General features: G+C 57.1%; 1 protein-coding gene across 3 annotated transcripts in view; it reads left to right on the forward strand.

The window, feature by feature from the left end:
- Positions 1–21,537, forward strand: part of DNAH17 (dynein axonemal heavy chain 17) — a 163,113-nt gene that overhangs the window by 117,829 nt on the left and 23,747 nt on the right. For 2 of the 3 annotated variants that reach the window (XM_032617881.1, XM_032617882.1), the window contains exons 54-70: positions 762–864; positions 1,571–1,718; positions 2,090–2,181; positions 3,180–3,341; positions 3,787–3,951; positions 4,052–4,243; positions 9,187–9,453; positions 10,152–10,313; positions 12,565–12,798; positions 13,968–14,132; positions 15,709–15,804; positions 15,949–16,166; positions 18,513–18,720; positions 18,945–19,060; positions 19,818–20,010; positions 20,301–20,536; positions 21,164–21,286. In XM_032617881.1, coding sequence (XP_032473772.1) covers positions 762–864; positions 1,571–1,718; positions 2,090–2,181; positions 3,180–3,341; positions 3,787–3,951; positions 4,052–4,243; positions 9,187–9,453; positions 10,152–10,313; positions 12,565–12,798; positions 13,968–14,132; positions 15,709–15,804; positions 15,949–16,166; positions 18,513–18,720; positions 18,945–19,060; positions 19,818–20,010; positions 20,301–20,536; positions 21,164–21,286 — 2,880 coding nt within the window. Of the gene's footprint in view, positions 1–761; positions 865–1,570; positions 1,719–2,089; positions 2,182–3,146; positions 3,342–3,786; positions 3,952–4,051; positions 4,244–9,186; positions 9,454–10,151; positions 10,314–12,564; positions 12,799–13,967; positions 14,133–15,708; positions 15,805–15,948; positions 16,167–18,512; positions 18,721–18,944; positions 19,061–19,817; positions 20,011–20,300; positions 20,537–21,163; positions 21,287–21,537 lie in introns of all 3 variants that reach the window. The other variant, XM_032617880.1, reaches the window with a different exon arrangement.

The raw sequence follows: 21,537 nt of genomic DNA on the forward strand, positions 1-21,537 counted from the left end.
AGTGGTTACTTTGACCTACCTGAAAACTGAGGGACATTGTCCACCCAGAGACACCACGGCCGAGCACAGTACGGGATTAACGGGAGAAATTACTTGCAATGCCCGACACTGGCAGTGGATTAACGTGTGGGGCATACAAGGAATCCCCACAAATGAACAAGGGCCGGCCCCAACTCCCAACAGAAAACAAAACGAAACAGTGGGGGGAAAAGCCAAAAGGTAAAAGGCACGTGAAAGATGCACAAGCTCTTTATAGCCTTTGACCTCGTCTGAGCCCCTGGAAGTGTTAGCAGTGCCCTGGCACCGAGGAAGCTCTTCAGCTTACTTGATCATCGTCACCATCATCATCCTTGTTACTTAGAGTGATAATGGGGGCGGTGGTAAACATCTGTGGAACCCTCGCTGTATTTCAGGTACCCTTCTAAGTTTATTTTCATGCATTAGCTCCACTCGTCCTCATCACGACCCATTGCACAGATAGGAACACTGAGGCACGGAGGGGTTAGCCAGCCTCCCCAGATTCACGATGCTACTGAATGGGGGAGCTGGAACGTAAACCCAGACCTGAACACTGCGCCACTCTGTTGCCTCCTGTTTCAAAATGTCTCTTAAGAGCATGAAGTACAATTGGCCATTTCACATGTAATTGTTATTTTGAGGTGTTTTTTTTTCTTTTAACCATATGCAGGGCAGTACTGGGGTGGGTGGGGAGCCGGGGGTGGCTCCGGCAGCCGGACATTATGCTGGCCTTGCCCGCGCAGGTATGACCGACAGAAGCTGACACTGAAGGACATCCATAACTGTCAGTACGTGGCGTGCATGAACCCCACTGCTGGATCCTTCACCATCGACCCCAGGCTTCAGGTAGGCAGAACCTGGATTCATCTCGGTCAGCTGCAGGAGCCCAAGGCTTGCTTTGGCAAATGAGAAGGAAAGCATTGATTTGGGATCGTGGGGCTGTGGGCTGGCATTCCCTGGAGAACGCCCCGGCCTTTCAGAAGATGTCAGGACATTCCCAGTGGGTGAGGGGAAGGGGGGGGGCGTGTTGAGAGGCTAGTCAGCTCTCCCTGTGAGCCCATAGGGCTGCCAGACTTAGCAAGTAAAAATACAGATGCCTGCTCAAATCTGAATTTCAGATAAACAGAAAATCATGCCCCATACGATGTTTGAGACATATTTGTACTAAAAAAAAAATTTTTTTCCTATGTGAAATTCAGATTTAACAGGAAATCCTGTACTCTATCTGCAGTGCCACCCAGGCAGGACCTCACCTCTGAATTACCTAAGCAGATGGAGACCTGCAATTTAAATCCAGGCTGCGCTCTGAGGCACTCTTCGGCCTCCTCCAAGTTTTTTCTGGAGAGCATGACACGAATTTGGCTGTTTGAGATGTAATCAGTATTTAAGGGGGCTTTACCAAACACGTGGCATGAGGAGAGAACCTGTCCATTCTGACCATGCCCACGAGACGTTAGGCGATGAGGACAGAGTCTGCTCCCCAGGAAGGTGGCCCTGCCCCAAGCTGGTCCCTACGCGCAGCCTGACGAGGGTCTCTGGTTGTTCCGGGCAGCGCCACTTCTGTGTGTTTGCCGTGAGCTTCCCGGGCCAGGAGGCCCTCATGAGCATCTACAGCACCATCCTGGCCCAGCACCTGGCCTATCAATCGGTCCCCGTGGTAGTCCAGAAGATGAGCAGCCATCTGGTGGCCTCCGCCCTGGGTAAGCTGCCTGCCTCGCCCCCTCTCCTGTCAGCGAGACCCGCTGCTTTCTGGGGCTGACGGAGGCTTCATACTTTCCCCTGGTAAATATTTTGTTTATACTTCCAAGTCAATATTTTTTTTAACGATGCTGTTGAGGTGTTGTGAAATCCAGTTTCTTGAGGGGGAGGCAGAGGGTAGGAAATTCCGTATACAGAAACAATGTACACATCAGTAGAGTAGCGAACTTCCTCCCTCCTCAGCTCTGTAGATTTCGTACTTAAATTGTCACCATCGCACAGTCCATTTGCTTCAGAAACTATAGCTTAAGCTTTGCACTTCCTGAGGCCAGTAAGAGTGTGCAAGAATCGATGTGCCTTTTTCCTGTAACAGCCCTGCACCAGAAAGTGACATCAACGTTTCTTCCCACAGCCGTTAAGTTTCATTATGTCTTCAACCTCAGGGACCTCTCCAATATTTTCCAGGTACTGCTTTTAGCGCTGTGTCATGGCACGTTATGGCCAAGGCCTGACCCACAGATGCTCTCCTCCTCTGCTGCGCTCAGGAGAGAAAGCAAAGTGATCTGTGGGCAGAGTGCAATGATGACGTTGATGGTGATGATGGTGACCGTGGCGATAGTGGTGGTGATGGGGATGACGGTGATGACGATGGTGATGGTGGTGGTGATGGTTGTAGTCTTGATGGTGGTGATGATGTTTCCTCTTATGTATTGACTGAGCTAGCCAATGGGTTTGGCCACTTATATCCCCATTTTCTCCTCCAAACAACATGTAATGCTCGTATATCCCCGTTTTACAGATGGGAAGTCTAAGGCTCCCTCCACGTCGAGTGTCAGCTCAAATGTCGTGCCCTCAGAGGCCCTCCTCATCCCCACACGCTCTGTCTCCCTGTCCCTGTTGATGTCATTCACAGCACACGTCACAATGTGTAATTACCTTGTGATTTTGTCTGGTTACATCTCCCCACTAGAAGGCAAACTCCATGAAGGCAGGGTCAGTCCCATCATCACTGTGTTCCCAGAGCCCAGAACGAGGGCCTGGGAAAAAAGCCCCTGTTGAACTTGCCAGGTCACTTGGTTAGTAAACGGCCAAGCCAGGACTGGGTCTGGGCAGGCTTGCTGCACGGCCCAAGCTCGCCGGCCACTCCATGGCCTCCCGTAGTCGGGCTTCTGTCTCATCAGCCCCCTTGTCCCTTTCTCCACTGTCCACCCCCTTAGAGGGGGCAGCCCTTAACCCTGTCTCGTGAGGAGAATCCCCCCACGTCTCTCAGGCCACAGACACACCCTCCAGGACTTGCGCGGCCTTGGCAGTCCGTGGCTTCCTGGACCTCCAGTGGACGCTGTACCACAGCCTAAAGGGTCATCCCCTGGGGAAGAGGCCACGTTCTCGTTTAATCCACATGCGGTGCTCGGCTTGCCTCCCGGACACAGCTAAGGATGCCGACCATCCCGCATCTGGGGCAGGGGCTCCTGTTCTCCACCACAGAGATCCTGAAAATCCCACTAGACCTCGTCCGCCTCTGGCTGCACGAAGCTGAACGTGTGTACGGCGACAAGATGGTGGATGAGAAGGACCAGGAGACGCTGCGCAGAGTCACCGTCGCTTCCACCAAGAAGTTCTTCGACGTACGTCAGGCCGCCACGTCCCCCTGCCAGGCCCAGGAAGGCTCCGAGGGGCAGGGTGTCGGGACCCTGTGACAATCCCCGCCCCCCTGCAAGGGCCCTGGGCTGGGGATGGGAAGGACCACATTGGGTCCCACGAGGTGACTCTGCCACGTGGGTGTGGCCCGAGCGAGGAGGAGTGAAGACCTCCCTCTAGCCACTGGGCACAGCTCTGCTGGGGTCGACGTGCTCCGCTGATGTGTCCGGGGTTTTCATGGTAGAATCAATTTTCTGGACTCTCCGTTCATTCCCGACGTGGCAGGGGCCAGGGGATTTTGCCCAGTGGTTTGCGGGGCCCCTGCAGACGTGGCCTGATATTCTGAGGCCGCCGGCAAGGTGCTCGGGCTGCTGTTCGTGATCTGTGTACCCGAGGCAGCGACAACGGAAGCATCTTGTCTCTGACATCTAGGATCTGGCTGAGGAGCTCTTATTCGCCAAACCCAATATCTACTGCCACTTTGCTCACGGGATCGGCGATCCCAAGTACCTGCCGGTGACTGACGTGGCTCCCCTGAGCAAGCTCCTGGTGGAAGCTCTGGACAGTTACAACGAGATCAACGCGGCCATGAACCTGGTGAGCGGGGCTCGAGCAGGCAGCAGCGGGGTGGGAAGGGACGAGGGAGGCGTGTCTGCGCGGTGAGACGCCCGGGGTCTCTCTGGTCTGGTCTCTGCAGGTGCTGTTTGAGGACGCGGTGGCCCACATCTGCAGGATCAGCCGCATCCTGGAGTCCCCACGGGGCAACGCCCTGCTGGTAGGGGTGGGCGGTAGCGGCAAGCAGAGCCTCTCCCGCCTGGCCGCGTACATCAGCGCGCTGGACGTGTTCCAGATCACCCTCAAGAAGGGCTACGGGATCCCAGACCTCAAGGTGAGATGTCGCCTCTCAATAAGCCGCCCTTCGGGAGGGGGAGCGGAGAAGAGTCTCCCCACTCCCGTTCCCCAAACGAAGCATCCAGCGCAGAGAATGTGAAGGTCACCAGCAGGGTGATTATCTTAGACGGTAAAGGCCAGGGACACACATTTGGCCGGTGCCCATGGCCATGTGACGAAGGTAAAAGGAAGTGCGGGTTTCCGGCAGATTAGAGCCAGTAGAGAGTCACCCCAGGTAATAGCGGCAAAGAGCTTTGGTTCTCGTCTCTGGTCACCAAACCGTGCCGCGTCTTTCCCAGTTTTCCAGATTAAGTAATTGAGAACCGGTCCTCACTAGCTGTCTACCTACCTCCTCAGGGTTCTGGGAGGCTGCTTTTTTGAATTAATCAAATAAATATAAGCTTGATTCAGGTCTCCCATCCCCAAGACGTGCCGCCGAGGCTTTTTATTGATTTCTTTTTCCCAAAAATCTGCTCTCTCGGGGACCTGTGTGCTAGTCAAACACGATCAGTCTGGAGCTTACCATTGTTGTGTCTCGGATTAGAGCTGAAATTGACTGGACCAGGTCACACGGCTCATCTCTCTTTGCCTTGCTGTCAAGGCTGCCTCTGTGGGCCAGGACGGTGCCAGACCCAGGGGACCCTCCCCTCCGCTCACGGCTCCGAGGCAGTTGCTGGCCAGGTGGCTGGCCTTAGGGGGATGGCCTGGACCCCCGCCAGAGCTTGGCACCCTGGGACCTCAGCAGGAGGAGGGTGGTCTGTGGGCAGAGAGGCCCCAGGAAGGACGATGCGGACGGTGAGCTAGTTCTCAGCCCTGCTCTCCCGACGATGCCAAGCAGGCTGTGCCAGGGCCAGCAGCCCTGGTAAGCATCCAGCTTGTCGTTGCCCCCAGTGCGTTCTACGCTTCCTATCAAAGGACTAGCCCCCTGGCTGTATTTTTAAAATCCCAGCCTTAAGGGAGAGGTCTCCCCAGTGTAGGTTCCGCCAGACGCCGCCTCCTGAACTGAACCGGCGTGTCACGGGTCTTCGCGGCGCTCAGCTAAGCCGAGCGAGTGGGTTGGCGCCGACTCCCCGAGCGCGCTCAGGGTGGTTAGAATCCTCGCATCTGGAGCTGTGTCGTCGTACTGAGTTGTCTCCACTGGAAAAGTTTCTAGTCTGTTAGCTTAATTGTATCGCTGTATTTTCCGGATGCATCGTACTCTCTGCCCTGTGCTCGTGAGGATTTTGTTGGCCTCACCTTGGGGCCACCTGTGACCGCTGTTTTCTTATCCCCTGGCATGAGCCACAGCACCTCTGTGATCTGTTTCGTCAGAATTCATTGCTCCTGCGCCCGTGGCGAACTGGGTCTGTACTCCTCATTTGTCATCATTTATTAAGTGTTTATCACTATATTTGTTATTTATGAAGTAGCTTCTGTGGATTCGGAAGGAAGGGCAGCCATCAACAGGGCTATTGGACCTTGCGTCATATTAGGGGACGCAGACTCCTGAACGGTCATAAGATGTGTTATTATTGTCCTAACGAGAGCGTCACAGTAAGAAGTTAACAGTGTATATGTTATTAGCGTAACAGGTGCGTTCATGATGATGTAACATTATTATAAAGTCGTACCGTAAGCCACGGGCACCCACTGGAGTGTGGAGACGCGGCGGGAAAAGGGTCAGGATCCAAACCCAAGGGCCATCGTGTGCCTCATGGAAAACCCTGGACTTGGTCCCAAGAAAACAAGATACTGTCAAGGTCGTTTGTGCAGAGGAGGGGCAGGATCTGGTGGTGTTCTGGGACAGAGTGGAGGATGGCTTGAAGACAGCAGAGATCGCTCAGGGGTGACGGGTAGGGGGGTACCACAGGAGCCCCGGTGACCCCACGAAGGCTGGAACCAGACAGTGCAACAAGAAGGGAGGAGGGAGAGACGGAGCGAGACCCTCGTCGTGGGCGAGTGCCCTGCACCGATGGGAGGAGTGGAACCTTAGCTGGACTCCCACCTGCTGGGTCCCCAGACCAGGCAGTGGCGTGCTTTTGACTTCTGTGAGCCGTCTCCCCGAGGCCCGAGTGGTAGCCCAGAGAGCTGGACCAGACCCTCTGGAGAAATGCTTTAAGCTGAGTGAGGGGCCAGGCCCATGTCCCAGCAGCTCGGGCGGCCCCAGCGACCTTCAGCAAATGTTGACCGGGGAGGGGCAGGCGGGGCGAGCGCTTGCCTTCCTGCAGCCGGCAAGGCAGAAGGAGGAGAGCGCCCCTGGCCACACCTCTTCGACCCTCTTCCCTGAGACTCACCCCCAACCTGGGCTCCTTGTTCCTTCGTCTCTGCCGGCAATGACGACGGCCGCGAGGGGCCCCGGAAGTGTGCCCCGGCCAGAGAGGGGAGTGTGCGCCCTCCTCTGTTACCGCCAGTCCCGAGATGCACCCAGACGCAGGTGGTCTTTAACATCCTCGGATGCCGCTGTCCAGACCCACTCCCTCCTCCTCGGTGGTGAGTGAGGAGGGGACCCCCGGAGCTGAGCTTGTGGGGCTGACCATGACATTGGCAGCTGGAGCAATTACTGACACGATGTCTCCCTCAAGCAGACAGGAACTGAGGACAGAGGGGGACTGGGGGGTGTGGCGAGGACGGCCAAGACTCCAGTGCCAGAAGAAATCAAGATAACGTGCGGCCTCGTGTGCGTGGGCGTCGGAGGAACTGAGGGGACGCTTGGCAGGAGATGGCCAAGGCGCACTGGGACCTGTGGGGCTGGGACGTGCAGGAGAGGGCGGCAGGTGGAGATCTCGGCCCCTCAGCCTGAGCGCGTGGGGGTGGCGGAGTCCATGCCAGAGAGGTGCAGAGGCTGAGGGGGACGGGATCCCGGGGCAGGCAGGACGAGGACCGCGGGCCGGAGCAGCGGTCAGCAGGGACGGAGCGAGCGCCACGGCAGGAAGGCCAGAGAGGGCCGAGCTTCACGACAGTCGAGGCCGCAGAGGCTCCAGGCAGGACAGTGGGCTGCGGCCGAGGAGAGGCCCTGAGGTCTCGGCCGGCGCAGGTTCCCCTGGGGGCCCCAGGAGAGAGCCTGGAAGTGGGAGCCAAAGAGAAAGGGCAGAGGCCAGAGGGCGCGGCAAACCCCGATTCTCCCGGAGACGAGCAAGTGGGATGGGGGAAGAGCGGTGCGGCAGGCCCGGGGCCGCCACGCCGACCCTCGGCCTTTAGGGACCATCGGTCTTTCCAGAACATTCTGCTGTGACCTGGGTCCCTGCAGCAACTAGCTTCCCTCGCTCCACGCAGATCCCTTGCCTCAGCCAGTCCAACCGGATTCAAAAGCTGAACTTGTTGGAACTTCGAGGCCCCTCCCAAATTCGTTCATTCCCGAACCACAGGAGGGAGGAACACTCAGGGGTCAGCATGACAGCAGTGCAGGTTGAGCCGGCACCAGCCAGGAGCTGCCCTCTGTTGTGCAGTTGTCACACTCGCCTCCCCCAGGACGACCGCCGGGCTCACGCGCCTTTAGGTACCTACGGGCTGATTCCGGCATTGTCGGCTCCCAGCCCACATCCGTGATGGACTGTGAAATGGGGAGAGTGATGTGTCTCAACACCAAGGCCCCCGCCGCCTCTCCAAGTAGGACCTGCCTTGGAGGCCACACCCGAGGGCGTGACCAGGGCTCATATCCCACCTGAGGCCTCTGCTCTCCCAGGCTCAGGGCTTCCCTTTGATTTGTTTTTTAAGCTTGTCCAAAAACCCTGGAATTTGGAGCTTGCCTTTTGACCCCAGTTATACCCCTGTCAGCTCCAGCTGAGGGACCCTGGTGATGTTTCTCTCTGAACAGATGTCAGGGAGGTGTGCTGCTTCCAAAGGGCAGAGGAGAGCTACTCGGGATGCCTACAATGGACATTTTAAAGCCTTTAAAATAATTACAGAGGCTCTCAGGTCTTATTTAAAAATTAGACGGTAAAGAAAAGCAAATCACCAAACCCCTGAAAATTCACATTCATACTTGGATGACCCTGACATTTTAGTATATATTTACAAGTTATACGTGTAAATTGGCCTACTTTTCAAACATAGCAAGCTATTTATACTGCTCTGTAACATGCTTTTTTTTTTTTTTTTTTTTTTTTTTTTTTACCATTCTCCTTCATTTATTCATCCAGAATTACCATGCGATCGTTTTGGCAAGTTATTTCTTTAAAACCTACTCGTCATGTGACAGGGGTTAAGATGAGCAGAGGGAATACTTCGAGGCTGATTCATTCTTTCCGGCCTCCCCCTCCCAGCCTGTGGTGTGTTTATTCGGGGCCTCTTCCAGGGTCTTCATTTAAGCTTTTTATTCCTTTTTTTATGGTAAAGCATACACAACACAAAATTTACCATTTTAACCACACCATTCAGTGGCATTAATACGGTCACATACTTGTGCCACCATCCCCACCGTCCATCTCCAGAACTTTCTCATCTTCCCAAACAGAAACTCTGTCCCCATGAAACACTAACTCCCCCTGCCTGCCCCCCACAGCCCCTGGCACCCAGCGTCCTACTTTCTGTCTCCATGAATCCGACTCTGCTGGGGGCCTCGTATGAGGGGAATCCTACTCGCATGAGGACAAATCCTATTGGTCCTTTTGTGACTGGCTGACCACTCAGCATAACGTCTTCGAGGTTCCTCTGTGTTGTAGCATGGTCAGAATCTCCTTCCTTCTTAAGGCAGGATAATATCCCACTGTGTGAATGGACCCCATTGTGTTTATCCATCCATCCGTCGAGGGACGCCCGGGTCGCTTCCACTTTGGAGCTGTGGCGAGTAGAGCCGCCACAAGCCTGGGTGTCCTCCACTGAAGGCCCTGGGTCTCCATCTACAGACCCTGCCCATTTCTTACGGAGCTGATCTCCGGGTGCCCCCGTCTGGGTGGTGGTGGAAGATGCTCTACACGAGCATCTTCTTGGCAAGACCTCTGAGGGTGTCCTCCTCGGGTCCAGCTCGACCTCGGCGCCCAGTACGTCAAGTCGGCCGTGAAGAACATTCCCTCGGTGTTCCTGATGACGGACTCCCAGGTGGCCGAGGAGCAGTTTCTGGTGCTGATCAATGACCTGCTGGCCTCGGGGGAGATCCCGGGGCTGTTTACGGACGACGAGGTGGAGAACATCATCTCCTCCATGCGGCCGCAAGTGAAGTCCCTGGGCCTGACGGACACCCGGGAGGCGTGCTGGAAATTATTCATTGAGAAAGTGCGCAGGCACCTGAAGGTAGGGGGTCCCGGGGACCTTCTAAGGGCTAGTTCTTCACTCGGGGAGGAGTTAGGGGCTGTCCCCGCCCAGGAAATGGAAAACTGTTAGGAGAGTATGGTGGGCTGCCTGATGGAGGTGGGCTGTTAGAAGTGCCTTGTGGCCGAAAGAAGTGATTTCTTTATGCACATCCACCCCGCCGCCCCAATAGATCACGTTTAAATAGATTAGTTCACCCTGACCTTCAACATTCCCCCTTGGGGAAGCTGGCTGAGCTACCCAAGTTAGACCGAGAGCACTTTGGGTCCTTCTCTCCCTCCTCGTCCGTGACCAGTAGGACAGCTGCCCCTGGCCAGGTGGCCCTGCTTTCGTTCCTCCCTGCCCCCAAGGACCAGACCTGCTAAAGGACCATAGCCCTCCCTGTTCTGGGACCTCACCTACCCAGTGTGGTTGCCCACGCCCCACTCCCTCCTGCACCCAGCCCTCCTTCCCCCTTTGTGGGGCCCCCTCAGGAGGGCTCGGGGCTCCCCTGCACCCTCACATCGTGATGCGATGGCCACACTGCCAGCCCAGACCTGGGCGTGTTCTCCCCACCCCCGCGCTTGGAGACGGACACCACGCAGAGAGCTTTTCCTTCTAAAGGGGCTTTCTGCAAAAGCAGCGCGATTCGGCCCCAGCACCGCCGTCCCCCACCCAGCAGCGGCTGTGTCCACTTCTAGGTAATCCTGTGTTTCTCCCCCGTGGGCTCCGTCCTGCGTGTACGAGCAAGGAAATTCCCTGCCGTGGTCAACTGCACAGCCATCGACTGGTTCCACGAGTGGCCAGAGGACGCCCTGGTGTCCGTCAGCACTCACTTCCTTGAGGACACCGAGGGGATTCAGGTGAGTCCCGGGGCACGGAGCCGGGAGGGAGGGTTCCCGTCAGGCCTGGAGTAGGGTGAGGCAGCTGAGGCACTCGCCTTGGGTGCAGAACTTAAGGGGGCACCAAAAACTTAATCAAGATCCGTGATGTTTTAACGCAGTATTTTAAAAAATCAACAGTAACGCTGAAATGCTCAAAAGTGTCAAAACTGTAAACAAAGACAGGCTGCCGTTTGTTGGTTTTCTGGCCCCGACTTACTGTGCCAGGGAAATGGTCGTTTCAATCAGCTGGGGGTTCCGGGCCTCACGCGGCCACGGGGCCCACAGGGCTGGTTCCGGGGGATCCCACGTGCGAACAGATTGAGCAGCTCGGGCTTTGAACATAGTCCCTGATTGGAGCCGACTGCAGAGCCCGTATTTACTTTGATAAGTGTATGCCGGCGCACACTTTTTCCTCTTGCCTTGGGCTCCAACATGGCTCTGCCCCCAGGGCTCTGCCCAGGGCTGCTGCCTCACCTTTGACCTACCTTTTTTTGGGGGGGTGGGGGGGGGCGCGGTATGCGGGCCTCTCACTGTCGTGGCCTCTCCCGTTGCGGAGCACAGGCTCCGGACGCGCAGGCTCAGCGGCCTGGGCTCACGGGCCCAGCCGCTCCGCGGCATGTGGGATCTTCCCGGACCGGGGCACGAACCCGCGTCCCCTGCATCGGCAGGCGGACTCTCAACCACTGCGCCACCAGGGAAGCCCTGACTTGCCTTTTATAGGGCATGACAAGTAAGACGGGGTGATATGAGCCTTCTTTTTTTTTTTTTCCTTTTCCTTTACAGTGTCTTTCTTTCATTTCTTTTTAAAGGCTCTTTTTTTTTTTTTAACATTTTATTTATTTTTTGTCTGGGCCGTGTGTTAGTTGCGGCACGCAGGATCTTCTTTGTGGCGCACGGGCTTCTCTCTAGTTGTGGCATGCGGGTTTTCTCTCTCTAGTTGTGGCCTGCGGGTTTTCTCTCTCTAGTTGTGGCCTGCGGGTTTCCTCTCTCTAGTTGTGGCCTGCGGGTTTCCTCTCTCTAGTTGTGGCCTGCGGGTTTTCTCTCTCTAGTTGTGGCCTGCGGGTTTTCTCTCTCTAGTTGTGGCCTGCGGGCTTTCTCTCTCTAGCTGTGGCCCGCGGGTTCCAGAGCGCACGGGCTCTGTAGTTGGCGGCATGCAGCTTTGCTAGTTGAGGCGCACAAGCTCAGTCGTTGCCTGCGGGCTTAGTTGCCCCGTGGCATGTGGGATCCTAGTTTCCTGACCGGGGATCGAACCCACGTCCCCTGCATTGGAAGGCGGATTCTTTACCACTGGACCACCAAGGAAGTCCCTACAGCGTCTCTCTTTTATTGAAAGACGGTGCCCGCATTCACCGTTTGTGCTCATTGCCGGCCTAGAAATGGGCATTAACTTGTGACCCAGCTGATGCAATACGCAGGCCTAGAATAAATCCCACGTGGTTATCGTGTCTGATTTATTTTGAACGCATATTCAGTTATTAAGTGGAATAAAGTAAGCCTGAAATTAACCTCTTCCCTAGTTTTTAAAGATGGGTAAAGCCCCCCGCTTATCACTATCAGAGTGTTCAGTTGCAGGCTGAGCCTTTCCCAGAGACGCCGCCGTCACGTGTCCTCCACACCCCGAGAGCCTGTAGGGGCGGGGGCCTCCTGGGGCCGGCGCATGGCCCCACTGCTGGCACCAGCGAGGGCTGCAGAGTAGATGCCGACGAAGCGTGTGTTGGATGAACACATTCCCAAATTAACCTGAATTACAGTTAACGTCCCTTGAACAATTCCTGGGGCAAAGCTCCTAGTGCCTGTCTTCGGGCAGGTGGGGCAGGCCCAGGTGGTGGGGCCGCGACCCTGGCGTGGACGCGGGCCAGAACGGGCTAGGAAAGGAGTTACTAAAACCCCAGGGCCTGGAACAGGAAATGTCCGATAAATGCTTGCAGAAATTACCTGGTTATTCAAGCATGTTGTATATGCAAGTGTGTGAGTCAGAGAGAGAATAGTAATAACCTTGGCTCCGACCGGGCCCCTTGGTGGTGCAATACCACCGTCGCCCATGAGAGCCCTGCAGACCTTGCTGTCTTGAGCCTCATTTGACAGCTGAACCACCAAGGTTGACAGAGGGGGTACCACTCATCCAGGGTCCTCGGCGAGGAAGGGAACCCACCTTGTGGTCCACTGTGGCCAGCAGCCTCCTCTTCCATCAGGGCACCGGGGAATGAATGGTTCTGTCTTGTCTTTGTAGCCGGAAGTTAAGGGCTCCATCAGCCTCTTCATGTCCTACGTGCACACGACCGTCAAAGAGATGTCCAAGGTGTACCTCGCCACCGAGAGGCGCTACAACTACACCACACCCAAAACCTTCCTGGAGCAGATCAAACTGTACCAGAACCTACTGGCCAAGAAGAGGATGGAGCTGGTCGCCAAAATCGAGAGGCTGGAGAACGGGCTGATGAAGCTGCAGAGCACAGCCTCTCAGGTAGGAGAGCTGGGGCCTCGGGATGTGCTTCCAGAACCTTCCCCCAGGCATGTGACACAAAGTAAGGGGACCGGGACCCCTGCCTCGGAGAAACTTCCACTGGCAAACCACAGCAAGTATATGGGTTTTAACCTAGACGGTGGATCCCAAACGCCTTCCGGGTGCTGATGTTACGTCGGGTGCTTCCCGGGGGTCCCGCGTCTGGGGGGTTTGCTCATGCAGGCAAGTGCAGCCCGTGGAGGCGGGTCCATCCTGGAGCCCCGTTCACACTGCAGTGCCCAGATGGAAGCGCATCTGCCGTACTTTCACACCGTGTTAATTTTTAAGTTTTCTGCCTGGTTTTAAATATCCTCTGTGGTGTAGCCCCGGCTCCCCCTTTACTGCCCACCGTTGGCGTCTCCGCGGGAGCCTGGTAAACAGCTGCACAGGTGGAGGGTGGCCCCTGACACAGGCTGCTGCACGGAGCCAAGGCCACCCCGTGGGGGCGGAGAGGGGAACCCGGTGCTGGGGCCGTCCATTCCTTGGACAGAGCTTGCCGGAGCCACGAAGCAGCCTGCTCCCTCCCTGGATAGGAACAAGGGAGAAGCCCGGCTCAGCAGGCGTTTTTCCCCAAAGGTACCTTCTGGGAAGCACCCAGAAGGAAATGCACCCAGGAGAGGGCGGTTACAGCAATGGAGTGGTGGCCTCCTCGTGCTAGGAATCATCCAGATGGGGAAGGGTGTCTCAGCCCATCACTTACCACTTCCCAGAACTCCCTCCGCCTGGCTGCCTAGGGCCTCAGCCGAGGGAGCTTTTTATCCCCGGCTCCAGACTCTCACAGCCCCACCAGCCTCCCCAGAACTCCTCAGCACCCTGCCTCTGCTGACATTGTTTTAATCCGGCCACCTTGATTGCCACCTCCTTGAACGACAGGAATGGGTCTTATACTTGCGACCCTGTGTACACAGTCGGTGCTCAGTAAATACTTACCTTGGAGAAGCTGAAAAAGCACTTAGAAATGCGTCACAGGGAGTGGTAAGCAACCGGCAGGCCTGCTGTTCTGCTCGGGCCCCGTGGCTCCCATGGCCACCAGCCCGTACCGTCCCGGGCCGGGACAGCCCGGCTGAGTAGGGGGCCGCGTGCGGTGGCCGGGGCCCCAGCCTGCCTGCCTCCCTTACCTCCTCCTCTAGGTGGATGATTTAAAAGCCAAGCTGGCGGTTCAGGAGGCTGAGCTCAAGCAGAAAAACGAGAAAGCGGACAAGCTGATCCACGTGGTGGGTGTGGAAACAGAGAAGGTCAGCAAAGAGAAAGCCATTGCTGATGAGGAAGAGATCAAGGTGGAAGTCATCAACAAGGTGGGCAGACGGGCAGCGGCACGCAGCTCTGCCCAGCTGGGCCCCTTCCCCTGGTGGCCAGTATCTCCTATGGGCCCGGGCAAACCAGCAGGAACCCCGCAGGGAGGGCTTCTCTCCCAAGCGCAGGGCCCCCAGCTCAGCAGAGGGCTGCCCTCCTAAGCCCCAGCAGTGGCATCTCCTGAGCTGGTAAGACATGCGGGTTCCCAGGCCCCAGCTCTGCTGAATCGGGTCTGCATCTTAGTGAGGTGCCGGTGGCCTGTGAGCACGTTAAGGCTTGAGAAGCCTTCCTCGGAGCCCTGGGCCTCAGACTTGCTGCCCCTGGAGCCCCGAGATGTTCCGGTGCCACTGGCCCCGGTGGGCTCCACGCCGAAGGTTCATGGCTTGGGTTGATTTCTCATCACCTTTTCCTGCGTGCCTTTTTCGCCATTAGTCACGCACCTGTGTGAGTGTCTAAATTAAGAGTCCCAGTAACTGTCTGCTGTCTCTTGAGAGGGAGGACAGCAGCAAGTCACTTCTTTGCCTGAGACAGCCTCCTTCCAAGGCCAACAGGAGGGGGACCTGAGCCCTTCCCTTCCCACCAGTGCTGGAGCGCGGAGGGTCCCGGGCCAGGTGGGGTAGCCAGGAGCTCTGCTCCGTCCCTCATTGTAACCTGCATGACCGCAGCCCTGTTAGGACGGTTGGCAATGTGCCCGAGGTCTCAAAATCAGCAAGTGACATAGGATCCAAGCCAGGACCCACACCTGCACCCTGGACTCAGGGACCTGCCGTCTGATACCCACATGCAGCTGTTAACATCTGGGTGCCCACCCCTCTCCAACCCCTGATCCAGAAATGGCCCAACATGCTCCAGGGAAGCCTGGAGCTTCCCAGCACCACCGGCCAAGTCAGTGCCTTCCGTGCCCTGTTCCCTGAGTCGTGTCCCACGTGTCCCTAAAGTAAGGTACGGAATGGGATTCTCCAGGAGGTGTCCTGCAGAGAGACCCTCTTCTTTCTGTCCTCCTTCCTCCTCGCCCAGCAAAAGCTCCCAGCCCCGACTGGCTTCTTCACCTCTGTTGTCACGCAGATGCTACTCCTGATGGATGGGTACCAGGCTTCTCCTGGTCTCTCTGCCTGGTGCCTGAAGGCTCAGAGGGGTTCTTCCCGAGCCAGAGAGCGAACGCACGCGTGAATGAATGAAGGTGTTCTCACTTTAAGGGGAGGATGGGCTGTACCTCTGAAATGGTCCATCCTGGAGGGACGACACAGGGGCATCAAGAAATAAGGCCTCAAGGCCAGGGAGTGGCCTGTGTGGCCCCAGGTTTCTCCTCTGGTCCTGGAAGCTGGAGCCAAGAGAAGGAACAGTTCCCCTCCCTGAATCCCGGGTCAGCTGACACCCAGCTCCTTCTAACCTGAGTGTTTCGGGGCAAAGGAGGCAGGGCGGGGAAAGGCGGGCTTCACACGGTGACCCGGCAAGCGAGTGCGAAGGGCAACTCCCCTCGTCACCCCTCCTCGCCCTCACACCGCCCAGGGCCCCCCCTTCACACACGCCACCCAGACGGACCCCTGCATCCGTCTTTCCCATCTGCCTGCCTTCCAGAATGTTGCTGAGAAACAAAAAGCTTGTGAAACAGACCTGGCCAAGGCAGAGCCGGCCCTACTGGCCGCGCAGGAGGCCCTCGACACTCTGAATAAGGTGAGGGCAGGAGGGGGAAGAAACGGGGATCACGACGCCTGAGAAGAGAGGAAGAGAGGAGACGCCGTGGGGTCATCACCGGGGGGCCTCCTGGTCCTGCTCAGGGCTAAATCCCCGTTCTAGTCTGTCCGTCTGTCTTTGCAGAACAACCTGACAGAGCTGAAGTCCTTCGGGTCCCCCCCAGACGCCGTGGTCAACGTCACGGCCGCCGTGATGATTCTGACTGCGCCCGGGGGCAAGATCCCCAAGGACCAGAGCTGGAAAGCTGCGAAAATCATGATGGGCAAAGTGGACACCTTCCTGGACTCCTTGAAGAAGTTTGACAAGGAGCACATCCCCGAGGCCTGCCTGAAAGCATTTAAGTGAGTAGGGGCTCGGCTGCCGCCGTGGGGTCAGCTCAGTCCTCATCCTGTTGGGAGCACGTCACGTCCAGGCACCGTGTGGTCCCGAATCTTCTCCCGCCTGCCCCTGGCCCCATACCGCATGGTCCCAAGGGAAGTCTATGCTCGCTGGAGTGGGCAGGGTCTTGGGCGGCACAGAGCGAGGTGGGACCCCCAGAGACAGCAGGCAGCAGTCTGGGCGGACCTGCCTGCCCCTGAGCTGCCCCGGCGTCAAGGTGAAGCCCGACGCCAAGCTCGCGGGAAGCCTCATCACCCTCTGTCTCCCCAACCTTGCTCGGCGGGTGGGGGGTGAGCTGATCCCTTAAATGGGGGGAGGTGGGTGGGGTCGGAGGGGGAGCTTAGGTGGCCTGCCCACCCCCTTGGTGGTGCCGTGTGCAGGGATCACGCACAGGACCCTGCCTTTGCTCCGACACCTCAGAAGAGGCGGTTGGGTTTTAGCCCCTTTGCGTCTTTCTGTTCGTAATTTGCCCCAGTGTGCATGCACGTCGTACTTTTAGTCCCTTACGGTTTCTTTGTATTTTGCTCCTTGAGGAGGTATTCGTCCAGGTCCAAGCACTCCAGCAGAGGGTCCTAGTGGGACTTGGGGAGGCTGTGCAGGGGGGACCTCCACGTTTCGCCCCTTAAATCCGATGCGCTAGCATGGGTGAGCACTGCATTTGTGAACACTCTTTGCCTGGCCGTCCCTGGCAACCCGATTTCAGGGCCGACCTGACCTGACCCCAACTGAGAAAGGGAGCCCCTCGCACGACCCCAGGTGAGACTCCAACCTCTCTCAGCTCCATGTGTTGAGGAAGAGGGCTGGACGATCGAAAAACATTTGACGACTAAGGAGTAGTTTAAAGTTTAAGAGAAAAGACAAGAAAAACACAGACCCACCTCCAGGGAGCGGCCTGTGTCAACATTTGGCCTGTTTCCTTTCAGTCTTTTTTTCTCGTGTTTCTCCCTGTAGTTGAAAGAATACTGTGTATATGCAATTACCTGCTCTGCTTTCTATCTTTTACTTAACATCGTGGGGGAAAAAAAGACTTTTCCCTGTGTTGTCAAAACACTTGATCAGCTGGATTTTTTTGCCACAGATGAACCGTAATTTACTTACTATACCCGCGTTGCTGAGGGTTTAGGCTGTCTCCGTTTCTGCCGTCATAAATAACGCCATGATAAATGTCTCCTCCTTGTCACCCAGCAAACTTCTCAACTGCCACCTCCCCATGCTGTCTGGAGTGTGCTTAAAAGACACAGACGCATTGTACTATTTGCCTAAATGAAGCGTAAAATATGCCAGAGTGAGGAGGCGATGGGCCGTGCTCCCCACCTACATTCAAATCACACTTCAATTATCATTTTGAATTGTCCATTTAGAATTCTTCCTGCAGACGGGTCAGTCTGTTGTGCTCAATGACGTTGCCGTTATTTTAAAAACACTAGTTAAGGTGCTCTCGTTTCTAGAGCACCGTAACTGCATCTATGGGCGTTTTCCCTCATCCCTCTTGTACAATAACACCTACCACATCGCCCCTTTTCCTCTTTAACATCACCTCTTGTAAGTCTCATCCTTAGAGCCTTAGCCTCACTGGGGATCCCTGAAAACCGGGCACTGGGCTGAGGGGACGCAGAAGTGGCCCGTTGTGTGTGTGGGGAGCGGGGGTGGCCTCTGGGGCAGCCTGGCTCCGTGCGAATTCCTGCACTGCCCAGTCCAAACTGTGTCACCTTGGGAGACACGCTCAGCCTCTCTGGGCCTGTTGCCCAGAGTCAGATGGCGTGAGGACACGTGCCAGGGCAGGGGTGGCTCCAGGACCTGACACATGGGCAGTGCTCAGAGCAGCATCTGACACGCGGCCCCTGATGTGAGAACTTGGTGAAGAAACCCTGGTTCCAACACTTCCTGTCGGCGTTGCTCTGGGCAAGTTGCTTACCCCCCCGAACTCCAGTCTTCTTGCCTAGGATTGGAGTCGCTGCAGAATGAAAATGAGACCAGCCATATAAAGCAGCAGGAGCAGAGAGGATTAAAAAAAAAAAAAAAAAAAAAAAAAACAGGTTTTCTTCCATCATCTAGAATATAGGACTTGAAATCACTACTTCCGTTGCCCTTCACCCTCCAAATTCTACTCCAGAGGCCAGAATTCTGAGTTTCATTCTTTTCTTTCTTCTTCTTTCTAATCACTAAGATACAAAAAAAAAAACAAAGTTAAATGTGCTCCCCGTCCTGTTGCTGGTAACAGGGACCGGAGCGGCGGACGGATGCGGAGCTGGAGGCGGGACGGGGGTGGCGGGAGGTCTGCGTCCTCAGCGCCCGCTGTCCTGCTCCAGGCCCTACCAAGGCAACCCGACGTTCGACCCCGAGTTCATCCGCTCCAAGTCCACGGCCGCCGCGGGCCTGTGCTCCTGGTGCATCAACATCGTCCGCTTCTACGAGGTCTACTGCGACGTGGCCCCCAAGAGGCAGGCCCTGGAGGAGGCCAACGCGGAGCTGGCCGAGGCGCAGGAGAAGCTCTCCCGCATCAAAAGCAAGATCGCTGTGAGTGCCGTCGGCAGGCGTGGTTGGTCCGTGTCTCCGTTTGAGAGGGGTCAGCACAGCCGCTGCCATGAATTACGGAGCAGAGCAAGAGCCCGCAGGCCGATGTGGGGACCTGATCACCTCGGAGGCTGCCGGCGTCGGCCGTGTTCCCGGCCCTCCCGGGAGGAGAGCTGGGGACAGCCAGCGTCGCCCGATTTCAGGGCCTGTCTGTCTTGTTCCTTCAGGAACTCAACGCCAACCTGAGCAACCTGACGTCGGCATTTGAAAAAGCGACAGCCGAGAAAATCAAGTGTCAGCAGGAGGCTGACGCCACCAACAGTGTGATCTCGCTGGCTAACAGGTGCCTTACTCCCTCCAAGGGGCCCCTCCTGTCCTCAGACACCGCCCCCCGCAAGGGATGAGCCCACAGAATGGCCTTTCGGGGGGACTACGCCCCAGGTGGAGGCAGCAAGGCCCCCAGCCCCCGCTTTCTGAGCACAAAGTGATAAACCCCGGGAGACCCCCAGGCTGTGTGCCTGGCCTCCCGTGGGATGTGGACTCACCTCTCCCAAGGTAAAGTGGCCTTTCGGTCCCTGGCAAGGAGGGCTGCTCGGAGGATGCTAAAGCCAGACCTCAGGCTCGTCAAGCACAAACCTGTCCACACTCTCAGACTCCTGGTGCCATTTAGGGTCAGGGACCAGCCCTCGAGCCGGGGGCCTGAGGGGTCCTCACTCCACACAGGGCCGGGGGCTGCCTCTGGACTCCCGCGGCCCAAAGCGCGTGCTCAGTGGTGTCTGGGCAGCAGCCTCGGCACGTGGCTGATGTGGTCAAGTAGCGTCAGCATCCACATGACGTCGGCCCCTCGGGGAAGGGAAACTCGGCGTTCCCAACCGCCTCCAGAAAGCATTAGTTTTGCTTCCCTCAAGCATTTATTGCCCAAAACTTCCCCCAAGGCATGTTTTGTCCTGAACCACTGAGCAGAGTAAGGATTTGAAACTGGAAGGTCTCTGGCGTGTTAAAGGTGGAGGCGCGCCTTCCCTGGTCCTCCAGTCCGTCCTCTCTCCCCCCTCCGACACACGTGCTTCTCTTTTGCCCACTGAGCCCTGTCCCCATCTCAGGCTGGTAGGAGGATTAGCATCAGAAAACATCCGCTGGGCCGAATCGGTGGAGAACTTCAGAAGCCAGGGGGCCACACTGTGTGGGGACGTCCTGCTGATTTCCGCCTTCGTCTCCTACGTGGGCTACTTCACCAAGAAATATCGAAATGAGCTAATGGAGAGGTTTTGGATCCCTTATATAAATCAGTTAAAGGTAGGAGGTCCTGTCGCATCCATCACTCAGGACCTTTGGGGAGGTCTCCGGCAGGGCAGCCCCAGCCAGATGGCACCTTTGCTCCCGCAATGGAGGCTCCAGCCACTCAGGATGTAGACGGTGGCCCTGCGAGGCCGACGCCGACATCCCTTCTGGCCGGGCTCCAAGCTGCTTCTCAGGGTGATGCGAATGCATGGCTGTCTTCCCCCACGCAGCCCGGCGGCCCACGTGTTGCTCGGAGAGCCGCTTTCCGCTGAGTGGTGAGTAAGGCCACATCGCCCCCTCGGCAGGTCCCCATCCCGCTCACAGAAGGTCTGGATCCCTTGAGCCTGCTGACCGACGATGCAGACGTGGCCACTTGGAACAACCAGGGGCTCCCCAGCGACCGCATGTCCACAGAGAATGCCACCATCCTGTGCAACACGGAGCGCTGGCCCCTCTTCGTGGACGCCCAGCTGCAGGGCATCAAGTGGATCAAAAACAAATACGGCAGCAAGCTGAAGGCCATCCGCCTGGGACAGAAGAGGTGCTCGGCCGTGGCGGGTGGGGTAGGGGCTCCAGAGGTGGCGGCCGGCCGGCCGGGCCACGGTGCTGGGAAGTCCAGCTGGGGCCTTTCATACTCGCTAAATGGATGGTTGGGTCTTTGAAAACAAACACCGACCCACATGTGGATTTCTTTAGTACTTGGCCCTGGGCACTGGCGGTAAAGAATTAAACTCGGGGCTCCTCTCTCCCCCGTTACCTGCCGCTCCTGCTGGGGGACAGCGCTGGCCTCGGCTCCTGCCTGCGTTGGTCCTGCCTGGTCACTTGCCAGCCGGGGGGCTGCGGGCGGTCATCTTCCCGTCTCTCATCGTCATAGATGAGAAGCGATGGCCGTGACGCAGCTGCACTGGGAGCCTTCCCAGTGTGCTGGGCAGTGAGAGGAGACGCACAGCTGTGGAATTTGGCTCAGTGGCCATGAAGCGCTCCACGTTCACCACCCCCCCTGTCAGCCTGGGGGCGATTTACGCAGAAGCCCTGAGCTCCCCTCGGGAAGGAGGCGTTTGGGAGAGGAATGAGCTCTTGGCCCCTCGGTCCCTCTCTCGGTCCCTCTGGGGCAATTGCGCCGTCACCGGGCCCCAGGGCGTTCACAGCCCCTGTGCTGTGCCCACAGCTACCTGGATGTCATCGAGCAGGCCATCTCAGAAGGGGACACCTTGCTCATCGAGAACATTGGCGAGACCGTGGACCCGGTTCTGGACCCTCTGCTGGGCAGGAACACAATCAAAAAGGGAAAGTGAGTGGCAGCGTCCACCTCCGCGGGTTCACCCACGAGATCGTCCTCAGTGGTGAGGTCTGGCCTCTGGACTGAGAGAAAGGGCGGGGCATTTCCCTTCCTGGGAGGCAGCAGGGGCTTCGGCAAAATGCGCGAAGGGACCCCCAGCTCCCAGGGGAGAGACCGACAACTGTGGGCCCACGTTCCAATTAGGAAGGAAGACCTACACCAACAGTTTATTAGCGACTGCCTGCAGATCACGATCCTTGACG

The sequence above is a fragment of the Phocoena sinus genome, chromosome 20, assembly GCF_008692025.1.
Source record: "Phocoena sinus isolate mPhoSin1 chromosome 20, mPhoSin1.pri, whole genome shotgun sequence".
NCBI classification, from domain to species: Eukaryota; Metazoa; Chordata; class Mammalia; order Artiodactyla; family Phocoenidae; genus Phocoena; species Phocoena sinus.